This window comes from Drosophila innubila, assembly GCF_004354385.1.
Source record: "Drosophila innubila isolate TH190305 chromosome 3R unlocalized genomic scaffold, UK_Dinn_1.0 2_E_3R, whole genome shotgun sequence".
Lineage (NCBI taxonomy): Eukaryota > Metazoa > Arthropoda > Insecta > Diptera > Drosophilidae > Drosophila > Drosophila innubila.
Window position 1 is genome coordinate 1,026,346 of NW_022995380.1, and position 21,954 is coordinate 1,048,299.

The window sequence follows — 21,954 nt, forward strand, 5'->3', positions numbered from 1 at the left end:
TCAATATTGCTATTGTCAAAGTGGCTCGTTTACTGCATTTCTTTATGCTTCCGTTGTGTCTGTTTGCAATTCTCTCGGCAATATCGCAGCATTTACAGCCACTCAAGTTGAATGCCTTGCGGTGTGCTTGCTACGAATTGTGTTCTGCTTTTCGTTTTGTTTCTTCTTCTCCTTCCCCATCTTCTTTTTCCATTTGCACTTTATTTCCTTGGTCTTAATGTTAACAGTTGCCATTGGGCGGGCCTACTTCTCTCTCTCCTGCCAAACGTCTGTTGTTCCATGCACATCTCTGGGGCATATTTGCTTTATTGGCGCCGTTACGTATACGAAGTGTGGACTTAAGCTTTTGGTTGACTCCTCTGGGTGCTCAAAGAGCAAGTGTATGCAATTGAAGTCAGCAAGCTACCACAGTAAAGTGCATTTCAATACATTTTATAAAAATTCAGCATTAAACTGCTGGCTTACTCGAATAGAAAACCATTTAATCAGTTTGCGTTAGAGACCCGGCAATTCTTTGGTCAGAATTAAATTACTTACAAATCTACTTACTTTGATGTTGATGTTGATACGTGTGGCCTAACACAGCTATAAGGAATTTCGTTTTGCCCGGCTGCCCACAGTAGCTTTTCAGACAACTTTTTGCACTTTTACGCTTTTTTAATGAAAATCAAGTGCTGCTCTGGATGGTCAGAAGCTGTCCATGTGTTACCGAACTCCACCCCACCTTTCCTTACCCCAGTCCATTCTCGAGCAGCACTTGGCAGCCGGAAACGGGCAACAGTAGCAGCGGCAGCGATGGCGTCAGCTCTCATAAAAAACAGCAGTCTGTAATGCCATAAAAAACGTTGGGTCGACCGAATTCAAGGAGGGGACTGTAAAGTGCCAACACTGTTGCATAAATTTGTATAATCTGCGTCAAACGCTGACGATGAGAAGCGTTGCGCTTTTATATTGAGTTATACGAGGGCTTTAAATTTCAGTACTCGCAACATTTCCAACTCCACAACCCACAAAGAAATCTTAGCATTTATAGTCGATTAGGGAATACCCTATAACTTGTGATCACTTAAGACCCGTCCCAATTGATTATAATAATACGAATACCCAAATCGATCCTCATTTTAGTTACACATTTCCTTTGATTGCGCTGCAATTTAGTTAATCTCCTGGTTTCCTAAAAGTATGCAGCACTTTTTCCAGCAATTTTCAGACCGTACTTAATATGTTGCCTACTTTTCAGCTGACCAATGCAAAGGGTCGGTACTTGGCTTAAGTATATGAAATAAATGCTGTTATAAATTCACGTGGAACTCTACAGCAACAACAACGACTTGCAATTTCATCTGCCAGACAAGCTTTAAGGGGATTTTCTGGCTATGGCATTTGTTAATTAGGCCAATTTGTGTTGCCTGCGTAGCTTTAAGGCCCGACGCAAAGTTTGCTAACTTAAGGAATGACCTTTTAGAAGTGACTGTGTTCATAGATCTTGCTTTTACTTAAAGACAGCCAGCTGTTGACTTCCTGCTTTCCTTTTCTTTATTCTCTTTATTTTTGATTTTGTTCTTTTTTTGAGAAAATACACTTCAAATAAGCATGAAATGCGAACATATAAAATATGAAGGAAGAAATTGAGCATGTGACTCTGTTTTTCTCTGCGTATTTTATGTATCTACCATATGAAAAGATAAGAACAAATATCTTATTAAGAACATATAATCTAAAATTGAAATTTATGCTATGTATTTTGAAAGGCAGCCAGGCAGCCAGGCAACCACAAGAAAGCCAGTCGACTGGGGCCTGTCTTACAAATCCAAGTCAACTTACAAGCTATCCTTAGAAAATCAGCATGTTACCAACGCTCTATGTGGATCTGTGTGTGTTTGTTTGTGTGAGCGTGTATTTTGTGGTATGTGAGGCTTTTGCTTAACAAGTAGCATTTCCTACAGCCATCGGCAACTCGCCAGGGAACGTGCCAACTGCTTTAACAGGCTGACAACTTGGCGAGTGAGTCAGTCAGCCGACAGACTGTCTATGATTGTGTGGGTGTCCCATCCATTCCCCTTATATGCACAAAATCAACAACAGCAACAATCTCATCATGCTCATCATCGAGGGCAGCTCCAACTCAGTTAACTTGCCCATTTTTGGTAGCAATCAGAAGGCAGACCGCCTGTCCATACTCAGTGCATGTTTCTCAAATAAAAACACGAATTTAAAAGTCATCGACATTACATTAAATTTCTTATTAACTTTTAAAAGAATTACAGAGTCCTTATATATACATATATAATGCAAAATAATTAATATTAAATACTTACAATTCCCTTAAATCTCGAAATTCAAATCATTCCGCATTTAAAGCGAAACAAACTTAAGTAAAATAATGAATCAAAAGAAAATATTACTTTTCAATAAAATGGTTTCATCTGTTTCAATTAAATATTAATAAATACATATATCTGAGGCATGTCCAAAATTTAAATCCAACATTTATTTGTTGCTGGCCATAATTTAACCACATTCTCTGTGACTCGAATATGAAATATAATAACAATTTCAATTATAATATTTTACAAAATGCTTAAAGAAATTGAATCAAATTGAGTTTTTATGTAGATGTACTTGCACAAAAGCGGTCCCAAGAGTAACTTGATTTTTTTCCAATTAACTGGGATTGGGTACTTCGTTTGTTGAATAAATTACTGTCGATGGGGAGTTTGACCACGTCAGACTTATCTTTTGTTTTCATCTGCAACCTTTTCAATGTCAATTGCTTTCTGTTCTTTATTTATTTCTTTCTTTTTATTCTTGATGGTCTGTTTTGCGTTTATCATAATGTCGTTAGAGCGTAAGAGTATCTGCTGCTTCAGATGCTAATGTTAAGATGCTTCTTCATGGGACACTCTAAGGCTGTCTCTGCAAAAAGTCTCTGGCTCCGGCTCCGGCTCCGGCTCCGGCTCAGGTCGTTTCTGTGGTTGTGTTGTGGGTGCTGTTGTTGTGATACGAGTATCTTGAGCCTTTTAGTTACTCTTGTTTATATTTGCCTTGTTGTTTGCTTGTTGTTATTATGACATGAAGAGCAACAAAAGGGGCGCCAACAAATACCTGGAGGAATCATCATTATCAACATCAGTGAAATCGCAGACTGACACGTTGGCAACTGGCAACTGGAAACTGTTGCGGTGGCTTGTAAAAGGGTTTCGGGTCAGGCCGAAGGCAAAGGTTATCTGAAAGATACAGACAAAGTTTTGCTTGTTAATGAGATCGGCGAAAGTTCGATTTAAAGCACTTTAAAACTTGTTGAATTTCCAAGTAAAATAACAAATTATTTGCGCAGGAATAACCCTCGTGCACTTGGAATTTTGCCAATTCGTTAAATTAAAGCGTCCAGTACTTCAAATAAAAATGTTTTAAATGTAAAATGCATGTAAATGAGTGAGCCATTGACCTTGGCAGCCATAGCGTATACGCAATAAATCAAAGTCATGCTGCTTTGTGGCTGCCTGTCACTGATTTATGTTGTGTTTTGTGTGCGCGACATACAACTCAATAAACTCTGAGTTCTTTGTGGTTGTCACTGCAAAAAAATGGCATTCACAACGTCAAAAGATGCATATGATGAAACGACACAAAACCAGAGCAACCAATGTCAAAGGTCACACATATGTCATCTGCAGCGACTTTCCAATATTAATGCTAAACAGCAGGAAGTAAAGAACCAGGTAGCTGTCTCCTTTGATCTGACAAACGACATCATAATTCTTGTATCTTTAACTAAGCAAGGCCACAGTCAACTGACGGTAAACATACAAAATTGAAGTTGCGCTTTAATGTTAAATATTACTCTTGGTCGAAAGGCTTCTGCTGTCGGTCTTCCATGCTCCAAATCCTTAATTAACTAACCGCCTGTCCGTGACACTGATCCATGTCGTAAATATGATGAAGAATGCAAAATGGCAAGGGTTTCCATTTATCGTTTCTCCTTTATACTTACGAATATAGCCGCAATGCTAATTAACTGCCAACAAAAGAAAATGCGAAACATCATAAAATCCTTTTAAATAATAAAATTCTGCGCAAATGGTGCAGAAACGTGTCGTATACGTAACGCATAAAACTACTTGTATATAAGAGCTTAAACTGACGTAAATTCATTCATTAAATTATTCACAGTATTCATGCCACTTTTTCCAAATGTTAAATTTAACCAATGGTCGTAAATTGCAAAAAAAAAAAGTTCGATATGACTTGGTTTCTTGTGGAAACTAATTTTTTGGGCATAAGTTAGTGGGATTGTGAAGTTAGGGGATTGTTCTTAAGTGATCAATTTGACTTATAATTTGTTGTTCTTTACTCTTCTATTTTGTACTTTGAAGTGCTTTTTGTATTGCATGCATAATTAAAGCAGGTCCGTTCTGAAAAGTTTTTTAACTTCAATGGCACAAAAGCGAATAGCTTATGTACCCTTGAACTCTTTATAATGAAGCGGCTAAATGAACCAATGAAGTAGCTCTCATGATGAAATGAGAATTAGTAGAAAGCGAGGCGAATAAGTTGTGCTTACAAATGGCCAGCTCATAAAATGCTACTGCAATTACTTAAACTTTTGCAATTACAGCTCAATAAGGAGCTAATTATGGCTCTGATGACGGCAATTGGCAGGCTCAAAAGATTTCCATACTTTTCTCCAATTATTCGAGTTTTCTTTTAAACTATGCGCGATTATTACTCTTTGAGTACATTCAAGTCAACAATGATTAATGCGTTGTTGACCACTTTCAAAACTGATTTCAAAAATTATATGTACAATTCCATTTAATTGAATACCGTTACCTTATTTTCCTATCACATGCTTGCATCACAAGAGTCATTTAAAAAGCACTTTATATACATCCTCCCTCTGCCCCTTCTATCAACTCTAAAGCTATAATTTTCCTTCTTTCAGGTTTAGATACATACATTATAGGTTTTGTGCAGCCAGCATTTAGTTACCATTTTATTTTCACTCTTCATGAATCCATGTCGTGTGTGGCCTGCTGTCTACCTCGATAATTAGTGTATTTTCACGCCCCAGCTACTATAATTTGCATACCCTGCATGTATTCAAAATCGAAAAGGAGGTATAATAAAGTGGTATATTAATCTGAGACAATATTTAAGGATCAGTCAAGCTGTCCCTATTGAAGGTCGAGTATTTTTTCTTATTCAACATATCATATATTTATTTTTATAAACAATTCAAAACTTATCTATTGTGCAATGGTCAGGGAAACAGCAGCTGCTTCATTACGATGTCCCTTAGACCTGTATACTCTACTTCACCATATAGCCTTTCTTCTACAAAATACAATGTATTTGGCATTACCTCTAATTTGCTAAACATGCATTTTATTTTCCTATCATTTCGTTTGCATCGCTTCAACGTTTTGTTATAGCTGTCAATGGGACAATCTAGATAAGGCTAATATTCAATTTGTTCTTGTTGTTGGTTTTTGGCCTTATTCACAGTAATTGATAGCAATTATCTGATATAGAATATTATATTAATAAGTGGAATCATTATTAATATAATGTTTTGGAATGAAACTAGAAAGATGAATTGATTAATAGATATATTTATTAAAATTGTTTAATTTTGAGATATATATATTTCTAATCTTAAAGTAATCGCAATAAGGAAACCATTAAAAATAACTCATGTGGATATTTCTAATTGATTAAATAGCTTTAGAATTGTGTTGATTTCTTTCGCTTCTACGGTATCATATGAGGGAGGGAAGGCACCAGTGTTACTTATCAGATGTCAGACCTTCGGACAGGTACTCGTATCTAACGAAATTATATCCAACATTTGGAGCTGAATCAATTCAAGCTGGCTTTCAACGATGGCGCATCAGTCAGGTGGTCAATTACGTGTAATTTTCCATGAATTTTCAATCAGTTGACGCGGGTAAATATTTGACAGAGAGACGTGCGGATTTCGGGAACGAGGAACTGGGGAAAGTAGCAAGTGGCATGTCAGATTGACTTTGGAAAATCAACAAAAATACAATTTTAATTTATTAATTTGACGCCCGTGAGCTTTGAACTGTAATGGCAAACACAACCATTTTCTAATCAAAGTTTCTAATGCCTCCCCTCACCTGCCTATTTGTTGTGGACTTTTCGAGTACCTTTCAAAAGCATTGTCAAAGTGTGCAGTGATATGCGGCGCAGATTTCTAAGTGTATACTACACGATTGTCAACGTGTTGTCAATTAAATGTCGACAACATTTCATTTTTAAACGTCGGCAATGCTTAATAATAAAATTATAAAAATAAAATTATTATTATTTTTTGAAAAATAAATTAACTTTAATTAAATTTATATATTTCTTAAATTAATGGCAATTAAATTGAAAATACATATTTAAATTTTTGCAAAATCATCAAATTAACAATAGAGACATCATTGTCGACCTCAAACACACTACAAATGTGTTCTTGAAGTGCCACTTGGTTAACAATTAATGTCATTATATCAATTTGCACATGTGTCTATAATTATTGACTCCTACGTGTTAAGCGTGTGGTCGTTGTATTACTAGTGGGCGGCTGGCGCCACCTGTTGGTCAACTACATACCATTTATAATTCCAAATGCCAAGTGGAAAATATTCTGAACGTGTCACTTGTGACACAGTAACTGGGCCCCTAATTAATTCACAACCAATTTAAGCAACCTCAGATTAAACAACCTCCGAAGGACAACAACCTCTTGTGTGTGCGTAAATCTCAACACTCTCCTGCCATGAAAATGATACGAAATCCAAGTTAATTAGCTGACATGGCAAGTTCCATTCCATATACTCGTATGCGAAATATCCGTCCTGGCACATGCTAAACGTAATTTAATTGAATGCCCAGCTGTGGAAATCGATAGGCCCAGATATTAAATATTCGACGTTGAACGAAACGTTGAACGTGTGTGTCCTCACATCCGGTCGCATGTCCTGTCATCCGAACTATTAAATACCAATGGCCAATCACATAATATTTTTAAATTTTTCAGTTATTTAACGTGGCGACAATTGGCAGAAAAACTCATTAAATATTCATTATATTTATTTACGTATTTAATTTCGATTTTCGTAGCGCCACAAACTTTTAACAAACATAAATTCTGTCCAAATTTGGCTAATATCGGACCACTATATCGTCCACTTACCTAAAAAAATAAGTTCGATTCGTTCTAAAAAAGAGTTCTTAAATTAATCCTGTTTCGGTCTAGAAATTTTATCAAATTTTCTTACTTTAAGAGCGAATAGAAATGTTAGGAACTTTCTGAAATTAAACAGTTTGTTTTTGTTTTATTATTGCGTGCATAGGGATAGTTTTGCAAATTGATATTATGATTATTAAAACTCAATGTCTGCATTTATTTGTTGCATTTAAGAAAATCGAGGAGAAAATTAATTAAGCATTCGGATGCAGCTGCAGCAGTAAATAAATTCCCACACTCGACATATTTGCGTATTGGATTATGATGCGTTATAAATTTACCTGTATATTTGGCCTTTACATTTGGCCAACTTTAATTAATGTGTCCAAGCCAGTTGTGTCTTCGTTGCTTTTGCCAATTTAAGCGTAAATTCCAAATGCTTGCCCACAAAAAACAATCCCGTTCGAATAGATGATATTCGCAGAAGTGTAGTCTAGAAAAAAAAAATTTAAATATACTTTAAGAGAGATACGGACATAAGGCGTTGCGAAAAGTAAAAGTTTGCCATTGCATTTGTGGCTGAGGTTGGATGAAATTGTTGGGTGGTCTGTCCGTGCGGTTGGCTCCTGTTCGGTAAATCGCCTGGGACTTGGACTTGCTGCTCATTCCTCAATCCTCATTGCCATGCAAATTGCGGTATTTTTCTGTAATTTTATTTTAAGGCACACGGGTTGATGGGTGGCATTGGCTTTCCATCTATTTCCATTCCATTGTGTGTTTGTGGTCTGCCCTTGCCCTTGCCCTCGCCTTGGATGGTGGCTATTAGGTATGCTTGAGCATATTGACATGGGACCACTTTGCTTGCAATAAACGAACCAGGTAATTGAGGCAACTCAACAAAACTTGGTTGAGAGAAAACGATTCTCGAGTGGATTGTTAGAGTAAACTGTGCAGTGACTGTATTACAGAAAGTCGCTTGATTAAATGCAAAGTGCTCATTTTGACATAAATTATTTAAAAATTCAATTGTCCCCACTCGGTTATCAAAGTATGAGCCACTTTTGTGGCTGCATACACTGAAAAAAAAGACCAACTTTTTTAAATCAAGAACATTCATCTTAAATATTTTGTTCTTAACATAAGCACATTTTAAGACCATACTACTTATGCTAAGAATTTTAATCTAAAAAATCAAAATTCTTAATATAAGAATTAAAATCTTAAATTCTTGGGAAACTATAAATACGTGTATGGACTATTTTATATAAAACAAATGGTGGAAACGTGGCGTTTTGGTTAGAGAAACCGCTTCGATTGTGTTGCAGTAGACGCCGGCTCGAATCAGACTAGTATGAAATTAAAATAACATTTATAAAATTACCAAGACAAAATAAAATATATTTAATTCAAATTACAAAAAAAAAACTAAAAAAAAAAATTAAAAATCATTTTTAATTTGATTATTTTTTGTTTTTAATTTTGAGATCATTTATTCTTAAAATAAGAACTTGGTCTTATTTAAAATGTTTCTAAAACCAAGATGTGTTTTCTTAATTTAAGAGCTCTATGCTCTCGACGCATTTTTTAGACCAAAATTCTTGGACCAAAATCTTGATCTTAGAACATTTTTTTTTTTATCAGTGTAGACACTGTCGCGACGGTTCGGCAGTTTATGCGACGGCCCTGTCAAGTTGCAACTGCAACGTTTTGTGGCTTTGACTATGCAACATTGATCAATAAAGTCTCGCTTACAATAAAAGTGTATGTGTGTCGTATGTATGTGTGGTGTGAGTGTGTGGTATGTATGTGTGTGTGTGTATGTGTGTGTGTATTTGTGTGTGTTAATAACATGCTCTCACTGCGTTAACAAACTTGTGACGGCATTGAAATCAAACGGCGGAAGTGACCGAGAAGTGGCAATAGAACGAAATTAGCTATTGAATAGCAACAGCGATTGAGGCTGAAGGGCATTCAGTTTGTCGTTGTAGTTGCAGTTAGCCAAATGGTTGTCACATATAGGGGAAATGAGGTTTTCACCCGCAACACTCACAAACACACACACACACACACACACTGACAATCTGGTTGTGCGACGGATATAATTTAGTTCTCAATCAAATCGGAAATGGAAACTAGCAAATTGACAAATACATGCGCATTTTGCTTGCAATTTTCTATGACAGTTTTGCCATATTACACATACGCCATGATGGCCCGATTCAACTTGCATGACGCATTCGTTTTAATTGTTTTATTCAACGATTGATTGCATATATGTGAAGATTTTTTTGCGTTGTATGAAAATAGTTAAATACTGTTTTTAAAGCTTACCCATAGAGCCAGTGCTCCAAAGATTTGCATAAAATTGCACATAAATGCAAATGCCAAGCAACGTATGTGTGCCATCTAAATATATGTGTGTGTGTGTACGTGTGTGTATTGGTGTGCGTGTGTGTTTGTGTGTGCTTGCTTTAACCCAAAAGTTCGCCTAAACTTTCACCGCACACGCAAGGGAACACCAAATGTTCGTGCCCACATACATACAACCGCACACAACCGCACACAAACACACACAACCGCACACACACAACCGCACACACAGGCATATAGGCCATGCAAATAGATGCCTCGCCCATTAAGTTGATGAGTTTAAAATTAAAATTACCAGCGAGAGCTGAGATCCAAGCGAACTTCTGATGAAAAACTTTGGCAAAATTGAGGAAGTAGCGTCTTACAAGCAAAGGGTGGATCAGGTGACCCAGTTAAGAGTTTTGTAGAAATTCGCTTTAATTCAATTTGCAATCTACAATTTACCATTTACATGTTGCACTTAACAAACGAGAGAAGGTGGAAATATGAGCTGCCAACTTAATTGTCATGAGGAGCAGGCACGCAACTGAATTCATGCCTGATTGTCGCATGGGTCTTAGGTGCACATGGTGAGACCATCGCCGAGACAGGAGCTGTAGGCCATCAGATGGGGAATCGCGCTCTGTTCGTAGACGCCGGTGAATAAATGGGACCAGGGTCCATGGGCATAGACAAGAACATCGTCGCCGCCGTGTGTGTCCAGTTCGAGGGGTACGCCAGCTGGGAACACTTCATCATAGACACCTTTAATCTGTGTAGTGGGATCGATGCGTTCCTTGGTTTCAGCATCATAGAAATGCTCATAGCTGGGACCATTGGAGTAACTGAGAACCATGTGGGGTTTGCCATCTTTCGCCTTGGCTGGCGCTGTGCCAAAGATGTCAGATCCGCGATACTGCCAGAGATGAGAGTTGACAAGCCTTTCAAATTATGCACATGCAGAGAGAGAATGCTTACCGAGTATCCCGCGTAGGTGAAGACATGCGAGTGATCCGCAGTGACCACCAGCAGAGTGTCCTCTTCATTGGTCAGCTCACGAGCAGCGGCAATGGCCTTGGAGAACTCGATGGTCTCGTCGAGCGCCATACGAGCCTTGTTATCGTGGTGGGCCTGATCAATGCGACCGCCCTCGATGAACAGGAAGTAGCCCTCGTCATTCTGACTCATATACTCAATGGCCTTGCGCGTCATCTGCTCCAGAGTGGGTTGCGTGGTGCTCTCATTGGTCTGCAGGTGATACAGTAAATGATCGTCCTGGAAGAGTCCCAGCAATCGCTTTGGCTGCTTTAAGTCCAATCCCATTAGCTCGTCAGCGGTGGTCACGTAAACATTCTGTGAATCTGCCGCCTTGAATTCATTGATGAGATGCAGACCATCCTTGCGCTTGCCCCAAGCTTCCTTGCTTGAATCGACAAAATGCTGGCGACCGCCACCCATGATCAACTTGAGTTTGCTGCCCACTTTGCCATTGGCCAACTGATAGGCAATATCCCTCACCCCAGAGTTGGGACCACAGTCGGCTTCGACTTCTGCATCGTTCTCCCAGTCACGCTCCGCAATATGGGCATATACGCCGGATGGCGAGGCATGAGTCACCCGGGTGGTGGTCACCAGACCCGCCCATTTGCCGGCATCCATGGCCCACTTGGCAATGGAGTCGACGTGTGTGCTCTCGTTCAGCATGGCCTTACAATCGGTTCTGGGCACAGCTCCATTGACGCCAATGGTGCCCTCCTGACCCTTAACACCACATAGATAAGCGGTGGCTGTGCACGCCGAGTCGGGCACAATCTTATCCACTGCGTAGGTCTTGGCTAGGCCAATGTAAGGGAACTGCTCAAAAGACAGCATCTTCTCCTCGCCACCCAGAAGATTACGGGCCGCCGAGGTGGTTGTAATTCCCATGCCATCACCTAGGAACATGATCACATTCTTGGCCTTGCCCTTCTTCAATTGTGCGGCTAGTTTGTCCTTCACAAACTGTGTGCCCAGCTCCCGCCAATAGGCATTGGTCTCCTCGCCCTCCACCTTGCGTTGCTGCCGCAGCTTTGGCTCCGGCAAATCCGGATGCATTAGCCGCTCCTGACAATACTCGGCACTCCGCGTGCATTCTGGTGCCGCCCAAGAGGCGCCACCGAGAAGCAGTTGCACTCCGATCACAATCGCAACGTTTGACAGAATCAACATCTTGTTGAAGACTGGCTATGAAGAACACCAGTTGCTGATCGGCCCATGGCGAGCCACTCTACACGATTATGATAAGGATAAGATATGGTATCATAAATGGCAATAGTCATTGACGCGATTTTGGCCAAATCTAATGCTACATTATTAATTCCCTTAGCCCGACTCGTGCTTTTATTTATGATCGGCCGCAAAACGACAACACAGTTTATACGTTTATTATGTTTTTCGGACTAGCACAATAAAAATAGCACGTGAAATGTGTTGCATGTGTAGAGAAAAGAAACGTTGGGCTAAGTCATGGAAATGCCTCCAATTGAAGCACGTAATCAGCCATAAGAAATCTGACCGAAGGTCCTAAAGTCTGCTTTCCTATTCCAAGCATTTCATTGAGGTCATAACAAACAAGAAAGTGGCCAATGTGCTACCCAAAATTTTTAACATGCTTTAACAAGTTTAATCATAGCACATGAGGCCTTTAATCAAAATAATATACTTTTTTATTAAAGGGATTTTTTATTTAACTTTAAACTTGACTTTATTACAGTGGATAAATAATGAAATAATAAAAATTCAGCCCGATTCTTTAAAAAATTGCGTATTTTTTATTAAAATTTGTTGTAACTTCAAAAATCAAAGATAAATGAAAATTAATTAAGAGGAGGTGGTTTGCAGACTTAGATTATGCAGTACGGTTAGGGTATTGAATGAGTAATTGCCATTCGCATTCTTATTCAAAAGGTGAAAGTTGAATTAAATGTGAAAAGTTCTACACTGATAAAAATAATCAAGGCTGCTAACCACCAACATTTCGGTTCGGTGGCTCAGACCAGAGTGCAAGACCTATGTTCGGTTTGCGAACCGGCTTATACATCCCCTGAACCCAAGGTTTGGGTTCGAACCATGGTAGAATTTAATACAAAATATATTTTTATTATTTTAATTTTTCTTCATTTTATAATACTATTAAATATTTTATTTAAATTAATTTTATACTTTATACATTTGTAACAAATCAAAAATAATTTAAAGATTTAAATATTATGTGACTTATTAATTTATGATTTTTATTCGATGACTCAAATAGTTGCGCCATAATAAAAAAACATAAAATCTATGAAAGTATTTTGTAATCGAACAGAAACTTTTTATTTAAGAATGGGTTTGGTTCGGGTTCGGGTTCGCTGAGTTAATTATTTTAAATGTTCGGTTTAGATCCGGTTCAGGATGCATAAAAACCCGAACCGAACCGGATCTGCGAGGTTCAGTTCAGAACCGGTTTGCAGCCTTGAAAATAATTGTTCTAAAATCAAGATTTTTCTCTCAGAACTAAGAATTTTGGTCTAAAGAATGTGTCAAGAAGTTAGAAAACACATCTTGGTTTTATGAATATTTCTTATTAATAAGGTGCAAAATTCATTTATTTTTAAGACCACAATTATTAGAAAATAAATAAATTTACTAAAATATTTAAGACAGTAAAAAAAAAATAAGGCACGATTTATATTTATAATATTTTATTTTTGTTTTATTTTGATATACAGGGTGGCCCACTAAAAAAAATATAACACTATCATAATTTCTAGACAATTTTAGATTTTCGTTCTTATATAAAGAACTGCGATTTTTCAGACTAATATTCTTAGTGTTTTTAAGATTTAAAGATGAATGTTCTTGATTATAGAAGTTGATGTTTTTTTCACTGTAGAGAGCAAGATTCTATCTAACAACTGCAATTATAATCTAATTTCATATAATCGTGTATTTGAAATTCTCCGTTGGAATGATTATTTTTGCGTATCTTTCTGAGAATCTGTCGGTGATATCAGAATATTTATAGTAAATTTCACATGGCTCAACTATTGATTGACTATAAACAAGTAAACTTAATCAGTTGTCAAACTGTGTGAAGTTGTGTCCAACTTTTGTTTGGCCCATTCAATTTGTCTTATCGGTCTAACATTTATGTGCCTCCGTGCTACCCTCAAGCTGTAAAAAGCAAGCCACTTGTGGCAGAATAGCGAATTCAGAGGGTACACTTTTTTCTTGGCGCACTGCCAAATTTATTGAAAACAAACAAAGCAACAACAACATCAAAGTTGTTTATGCTTGAATTATTCCGAATGTGGACTTTTCGGCCAGGTTAAGCACTCTGTTGTGCTTGAAAATGTTTTAGATTTCGAAGTACATTATTCAATTTGCTGCAATGTTGAATATTGCGCATATTTATGAGTACTCGTACACCATGCGTATACGTAATTTGTTGCCACACACACAAAACATCTGTGTGAAGCTATTGCTCATTGATTTTGCTGTTTGCTGTTTGCTGTGCTTTATTGCCCAATAGACCATTTGGAAGAGGTGCGGCGGAGTCTGGCTGTTGTTAATGCCGCCTAATAAATTCCCAACGTTATTTCAAGTGTCAAGATTGCGGACACTTGGCCATGGCAAAATCATTTATCAATGTTCCTGTTGCTTATAACGATTAGAAGATAAAGTCAAAGGAAAATCGACGTTGCTATTTAGAGATAATTTCAGTTGACCTTAATGCTGAGATTGGGACTTAATAATTTTCAATCAAGTCGACAATTTATTTGCATTGCTCATAAATGGTGAATAAAAAAATCTTTTGTGGTAATCGTTGTACTTTAATTCTTTGCAGGCAACGTATATCCATTAAGATCATTGAGGAGAGCAGCTATGAGAAGGATGTCGCTTTCAAGGTTCACATTGGCACACCGCAATTGGCGCCAGGTGAGTTTCCAACTTTCGACGACGAGCGTTAAAACTCAATTTAATAGCACCAAAAGTCGTTACGAACAGAACCTCCTTCCCGATCCGTGACAGGTTCCTCAGACACCCACACACTGTATGTGTAAGTGTAGTTGTGTGTGTGTGAGTGTGAGCGTGTGTGTAGCAAACAAAGCAAACTCAATTTACTGTTAACCAAATTACTGAATTCACATCGACCTCAGGATGAGAGAAAACATGGATAAAAATTAAAATTGTCCTTTTTTTAATTCTTTTTTCATAGAGTTCATATTCTAAACGAAACTTTTGCTAAGATATAATGCACATACTCACACATACACAACACAACAGTGGCAAATTGTGAATTGACAAATCCCAATTCGAATCAACGAAGACAGTTATAATTATTTAGTATGGATCACATATATACTTCGTACGCGTACTTACACTATTATTTGTCTTAAAATTTGTGTTCTTTGTGCTTTTTCTAGATTCCGCTACCTACCGTAAGACTTGAATTGAGCATTAATTACTTTTATTTAAATTGAACACGAAAGCTTAAGATGAGTGCAAAAAATTTAATTTCAATTACAATTTAAATTTCGGATGAGTTTTGGTTCCATAAGTTCTTAACTCAAATTGTGCCTAGCATCAAATAACATTTGTTGCCTCTCATATTTCACAGAGTGCCGGAATTGCGACAAAAAAGTGCAAATTATTTTATTTATTTTATATTTCCTTTTACTTATCCAGTAAAAAGAAAAACAAAAAACATAGTTATGTGTTTCCTTTGGTGTTGTATGTTTTCTTTTACGTTATCCTTTAGAACCCATTTTTATGTTGTCCTGTTCCTGTTGTCGTCTAGGTAACTGGGTGCTATGTGGGAAGTTTATTGTTTTTTGTTTTTATTTTTCTTAAATATTATGAAAATTAATATCTTATTCTTAATTGCAAAAAGGAGTTTAAATAATTTAACATTATTTTGATGCACGACTATAATACTCTCCAAATACTAACATGAACTACATTTGTTTCACGACTTGTTCCTTAAATGCCCATCATCACCACAGCATCCAATCAAGTACGAGTATACCCATATACTACAGTTATCAATGTTAAACTAATTCTGGGAGCTGTGTAGATTCCCTTTCCTTTTCCTCATTCCTTTTGCACTGTTCATGGTACCTTAACTTGAATAAAAGAAATCTTAATTGCAAGTATATTCTTATTTAAAAATAACCTAAGATCTCACATCATGCATTTAACTTTCATATTGAACTAATTAATTCCATGTGTACTCGTATGTTATGCATTCGCCACACAACATGCTATTATCTATACGCAGATGACACTAATAAGGAGTCATTTTTTCATCGATTTTTTGGTAGGTAAAAGTATATATACGCCATTTCACTTGCAATTGTTCACATTAAGTTAAGCATATCAAAAGAAAATAATATATTTAAGTACGAGTCCATTTTGTTTTTGAAGACATTTCAACACATCTTCACATTTGCCAAAGATCTATTCCTTTATCATTAAACAAATTTGCATATATGTTTATGTATAGGTGTGTGTAAGAGTATCAGTATCTCATATTGGCATGACAATTGTATTTGCTGTAACCAAATTATGTAAAAGAATTGCGCTTTTTCGACGCAGCAGCCGAATTACTTGAAATTTAAGACCATTCAGTTCAGATCAGATCACATTAAAGCAATTTACAAATTGCCGGATTTCGTCTTCAATTGAAATAAAGTTAGTGCATTTTTGGGCAATTTTGGTTAAACATTTTCCCATACACGGCGGACATTTCCACGTATTTTTCGCGCTTGTGCCCGCTTCTGTTTGTTGTGCTCAACACACGATATCATCGACAATTCCGTAAATTGTATCACGTTTATCGTTTACCGAACGAATATATCGTATACTGATTCGCCATAATTGATTTGTAAGTAATATAACACACAAACTTATTAATATTTTTGGAATACATTTGTGTTTTTCTTTGTGTTTTGCAACTGGGCCAATGGCTCACGTACTTACTGTGTACTTATCTAATAAGTATAATACATAATTTATGTGAACCCATTTTTATTTATGAGTATTCATATCGATGTGTTTATTTGTCTGTGTGTGTGCTAGAGCCCTCCATTAAATGCATTTCCATGATAATTCACACACAACAGACTAAATGGTAGGCAAGTACAAATTAAATAAAACATAGTTTTGATCAAAATTATTATTAGCTTAATGAACATAGAAAATGAATCAAACATGTTCAAGAAAATATATTTAAATAAGAACATTTTTTTTTTTGGAATTATCCCAACGAATCTTTTGTGAAAACTGTTGCACCTCGCTACGTAATCGCTGTCTAGAAAATTACACTGGAGATCATACTCGTGAGTCATCGATATGTTCGCATTATATGTTTTCGTTCAGGCATAAGCTTTTATCTCTTAAAAAGCTCTTCTCATTATTTTACAATCGGATAAGCATGTTTTTTACTTAAGCAAATTTGATTGATATTTCTATTGGTTTCTCGAAAAGTTTAAGCATCATTTCATTGGCTGCTTTTTTTCTGTGATTAGCTGTGATTTTAATAGATAATAGATATCTTTGCATGTGTGTTTGTATTTTTAGTTGTAGATTAATGTTTTTGTTATTGTGCTCCACAAAAGACTGCAATATTTGTACCTTATCCATTTATATATATACTAACTTTCTCTTGATGTATGTATTTAAATTAATGAGTCAGTGACCATGTTTGTACGTGTATGTATTGCATTTAAACATACACATATTCTTTATAACTGTTGTGATTATAATTAAATGAGAAAACTGCAACACAGTCTGTTGGCGCAGTCATTTGTGTTGGTAGCAAAACTGATCAATTACTTAAATTTTTCACCGCACGCAGACGATGAATTATTAGAGCAAATCCAGGAATTGGAGAAGAAACCATACAATAATCTAACCGAATTGGAACGCGTTATGCTGTTAAGTAAACCCCGAAACGGAGAGCTGACCTCCGTGGAGGTTCGAATACGCGAGAGTTCGGAATTTAAAGTAAGTGAAATGGCAATTCAATGGAAGCCAGAGAAGCACACACATAAACACAATCACACACATGTGCATGCAGCTTATGACGTGTCCAGTTGCTTTCCTGCCGCCTCAGGTAGAAAACAAATGAGCAGTTAACTGGGCTGCAAATGTGCTTTGCTTTTGGCGTATTTCTTGGCGTATTCGTGATATGCAGCAAACAGCTCACAACGTATACGTAATATTTGACAGCATCAACTTTATTCATAACTGTATTTCACAGGCTACTGTGGACAAACTCGTTGCCAAAGCAAATACTTCAGCTGTTCTAGGCACATCCTCCTGGAGGGAGCAGTTTAGGGATGCACTCACCGTTATTCCAGGTAAGCTCCAATGAAATTCCCAACTGATTTGTATGACATCTAACTATTTTAATTTTAATAGCCGATGAGAGCGAGCTCGATACCGATGATGGTGACGAGGAGGAAGTACCACGATGTATCGATTATATCAGCCATTTCATTTGTCTATTCTGGAAGGTGCTGTTTGCATTTGTGCCGCCCACAGGTAGAATCCGATAATATTCTTATTAAGCTTACTGTAAAGACTACACACCTTGCATAATTTACAGATATTTGCGGCGGCTATGTCACCTTCGTTGTATCAATATTCGTCATTGGCGTCTGCACCGCAGTTATTGGAGACGCTGCCACCTATTTTGGCTGCGCTCTTAATGTCAAGGACTCCGTTACGGCTATTTGTTTTGTGGCACTCGGCACCAGTATACCAGGTAAACTGAAACTACCAACTGAGACTAGCATCAAAGATATTTGTAAGTTGAAACTATTAAATATTTACAGATACATTTGCCAGCATTATTGCATCGAAACAGGATGATAGCGCCGATAACAGTATTGGCAACGTGACGGGCAGCAATGCGGTGAATGTATTCCTTGGTATTGGCTTGGCGTGGTCTTTAGCCTCGATTTATCACATGGCTCATGGAACAACCTTCAATGTGGAGCCGGGCACGTAAGTATTTAGGAACAATTTAAAGGGAAACTTCGGTTCAATTTAAAATTTCCCTACTTTATCTTTAGAATTGGATTTGCTGTGGCTCTCTTCTGTGGCGAGGCAATGATCGCCATTTCCATTATGATGTATCGACGCTCTGCCAAATCGATTCGAGCTGAACTTGGCGGACCAGTTGCTTCGAAATGGATACATGCATCAGTTCTATTCAGTCTTTGGGTCTTGTATCTGACTGTAAGCACAATGGAGGCATACGATGTCATCGATATATAAGCAACTATGCGTTATCAATTCGATAAAGCGAGATACTTTTAGCCATGTGTGGTAAAAGTAATAAAATATGCGGAGATTATTGTTTCTTACGATTATTCTTCTCATATGATAATATATATACAATATATATTTATATCTGTATGTACTTATATGTATGTATATGTATGTATTTATGCAATTACGATTTATAAATATTGATAATTATGTAAAATTTATGTTATTATTAAAAATTGTAATGTTTAATTAGATTACTGAACTATTTTAAAGAATTGATGTAATTAATGAATTAATGCTTATTGTAAATACAAAGGCTGCCCGGCAAACAAGAAACGTGATCATTATTATCATAAATATTATTATTATTGTTATTATTATGTTTTAACATCTTGATGTATTAATGCACTATTCTGTGCTATACTAAAGATACTAGAGATGATATCATTCTATTCAATTTAAGTCATTATTATCATTGTTGTTGTTTGTTATAGCTGTACTTAATATTTATACAAATACAATTTAAATAAGCGAAAGTAAATGTTAAACTGATAAATTGTTATTCATAAATTTACGTTGAAAATGTCTCTCCATTAATTATCGCGATCAGCCATTGTTATTTTAATAGATGTGTAAGAATGAAAAACCAAAATTTTTAAATATATTATATTATTCGAAAAGTTAAGACCTACCCATATTACAGCTACTACAATTCTAGTCAAAAAGAAAAGAACATTTTTAGCATTTCTCTTAACACTATTTTGAATTCAACACAGCTTCTATAGGAAATGAACCTATGATAAACTAAACGTAAACTAAACTTAACTCCGACCAATTGAAACGCGGCACTTTTAGTATGACCACCAGTGTAAATGCACTGCACTACATAAATCTACTTACTTGAAAGACTTTCATTTACTTAGTACTTTGTCAACATATTGGAGCGATAGAAATCGATAAAAGAAAACATTATTAAGGCAACACCAAATGTTTGTTAAATGGATGTATTTTTTGTATAATGTTATTTTATTTTGTAATACAACATTTTGAATAGATACCAAAATGAAAATACTTACAAATACGATAACCAACTACTAATGAAAATATTTATGATGCCTGGAATCATAAGCAGTATGGGAACCTAACGGGAATATGCGCCAAATTTAGAAATAATTATATTATTAATATGATAAACATATAAATCAAAGGTTTACGATTAGGTTATAAATAGTTGAATATTATATCAATGTTTGGTCTAAGGTCATGAAAATTAAATTAAATTTTTGAATTAATTCAATTACTTTGTTTTCCTCCTTTCTTTTTTTGCATTCCTTTTAATATTTACATAAAGGTTCATAAGGACTAAATTTAAATAAGTCGATTTGAGCAGATGTAATGAGCATGTATAGATTTATTCCTATGAATTCGATATATTCAGAATATTACTGCAGTTAACAAGCGATTAGATTGAGTCGTAACAGAATCAGGTTAATGTACACATAAAGGAATGGCAAATATGGAGCAGCAGTAAAGTATCTACTATCTAATATTATAACAGTACTCATTTTTCAGTCTTATCATAAATACAAACAAATTTATGAATAGTAATATAACTAAGACATACTCTCCATAAGAGACATTTTTCAATAACTTAATGGCAAAGGCAAATAAATCGAGTAAAGTGCTTCCGATATAGAATTTAGGTACTTCTATAGAGTTAGCATCGTCTACACAATGATCAATGAGCATGAAAGAGTTCAATAAGCTTCTGGTAATAACTGCATACATACACACACACAAATATATACCTACATACATAGGTATATTTAAATCGTGAACTTTCTTTTGACTTTTCATTCATTCATTTCGTTTTGTTTAATTCACTAATCTGTTTTAATTTCTATATTTCAGTTATTTAGACGTATGAGATTAAAAAGTTTATTAGTATTTAAGTAAATCGAATATTTAATAATATTTATGTGTTATACAACACTTAATATATACATGATTGATGTTTGCTAAGGTGTATTTTTGATTAAAACTTTTAATTACATTTTTATATGTATAAGTTAGAATATACACACTTATATACAGAAAAAAAATATATATATATATATATATATACTTACATAGATATAGTAAAAATCCGTTAAAGGTATATGTATACTGAAACTTAGTAAAGATCACTTCAACCTTATCAGATATTTATATAAATATATATATGAGAATTGGAATAAATATCTAGTATTAGCATCAATAGTTTAGCTAACATACAGAACAGAGAAAATCTTTGCTACATTAAAAACTAAACCTATTCTATTATTCTAGAAACAATAATGATAGATTAGGGATTTGACATTAACGTTTTATTAATTGCTCTTCAACAATTATTAAAGAAAAACTGAAATTGGAAAACTTATCGAGCAGTTAAGAAACAGCTAAGATTTGTAAAAGCCCTGAAAGAGCATCTATCAATGTATCTATGCACTTACATGAAAATAACAAACTTGTTGCTTAACTACATATTAAAATACTAAGGATAGTTATTAGGGAATCCCGCAGCATTACTCAAAGACAACAGAACGCGTTGCATATATGCATATGTATGTATGTATATGTATTTCCAAACATGTTAATCCAAAAACGACAAAAAAAAAATACAAGCGAATAAATAAACAAAAATGTGTTAAACTCATTTGAAAGTGGAACGTTGCATGCTTTATCTCCGATAATAAAACTGTGATGAGTAAGGGGGCTTATCTATGGGCCGGTCACTGACATCGGCGCTTGTGGAAACTGGGCGACAAGTATGCGGTTGCTATTATGCAATCATCCAAATAATACAAAAAGGCCATAAACAAAAAGCAAAAAAGGAAAGTGAAGTGTAGAGAGAGAAAAAACGAGCGTATTGCGATAAGCCAAATCAGTGCAAAAAGCTTAAGGCGGAAGATGAGCGACAGCGAGATAAAGTTGTTTACAGGAATCTGAAAATTCAAGAAAAAGGCAAACAATAATAAAACAATGAAACTTACGACGACGCACTGAAAGCTAATTTAAGTTGAAACAAAGCAAAAACCAGACGCCAGTTTCCACAGTTGTCCACA

At 35.8% G+C, this 21,954-nt stretch overlaps 2 protein-coding genes across 8 annotated transcripts in view; one reads left to right on the forward strand and one right to left on the reverse strand.

Moving 5' to 3' along the window:
* The window catches only part of LOC117789414 (sodium/calcium exchanger 1), a 74,112-nt gene extending 53,965 nt beyond the window's left edge, over window positions 1–20,147 (forward strand). For 2 of the 7 annotated variants that reach the window (XM_034628433.1, XM_034628432.1), the window contains exons 3-11: window positions 14,418–14,509; window positions 15,852–15,890; window positions 16,888–16,911; window positions 17,430–17,578; window positions 17,835–17,934; window positions 17,996–18,118; window positions 18,183–18,341; window positions 18,412–18,583; window positions 18,652–20,147. In XM_034628433.1, coding sequence (XP_034484324.1) covers window positions 14,418–14,509; window positions 15,852–15,890; window positions 16,888–16,911; window positions 17,430–17,578; window positions 17,835–17,934; window positions 17,996–18,118; window positions 18,183–18,341; window positions 18,412–18,583; window positions 18,652–18,856 — 1,063 coding nt within the window. In that variant the 3' untranslated portion in view covers window positions 18,857–20,147. Of the gene's footprint in view, window positions 1–14,417; window positions 14,510–14,997; window positions 15,013–15,851; window positions 15,891–16,887; window positions 16,912–17,429; window positions 17,579–17,834; window positions 17,935–17,995; window positions 18,119–18,182; window positions 18,342–18,411; window positions 18,584–18,651 lie in introns of all 7 variants that reach the window. The other 5 variants (XM_034628434.1, XM_034628436.1, XM_034628438.1 and 2 more) reach the window with 5 other exon arrangements.
* On the reverse strand, window positions 9,971–11,773 carry LOC117789416 (membrane-bound alkaline phosphatase). Its single transcript, XM_034628439.1, has 2 exons — window positions 10,529–11,773; window positions 9,971–10,466 (listed from the first exon to the last, which is right to left on the reverse strand). The coding sequence occupies exons 1-2, from the start codon at window positions 11,756–11,758 to the stop codon at window positions 10,128–10,130; spliced, it is 1,569 nt and encodes a 522-aa protein (XP_034484330.1). The 5' UTR covers window positions 11,759–11,773; the 3' UTR covers window positions 9,971–10,127.
* Window positions 20,148–21,954: the final 1,807 nt, after the last annotated feature.

Coding starts and splice junctions, on each gene's coding strand:
- LOC117789416 (XM_034628439.1), bottom strand. CDS start 11,758: ATGTTGATTCTGTCAAACGTTGCGATTGTGATCGGAGTGCAACTGCTT. Junction 10,467..10,528: donor TCACCTACGCGGGATACTCG/GTAAGCATTCTC, acceptor CATCTCTGGCAG/TATCGCGGATCTGACATCTT.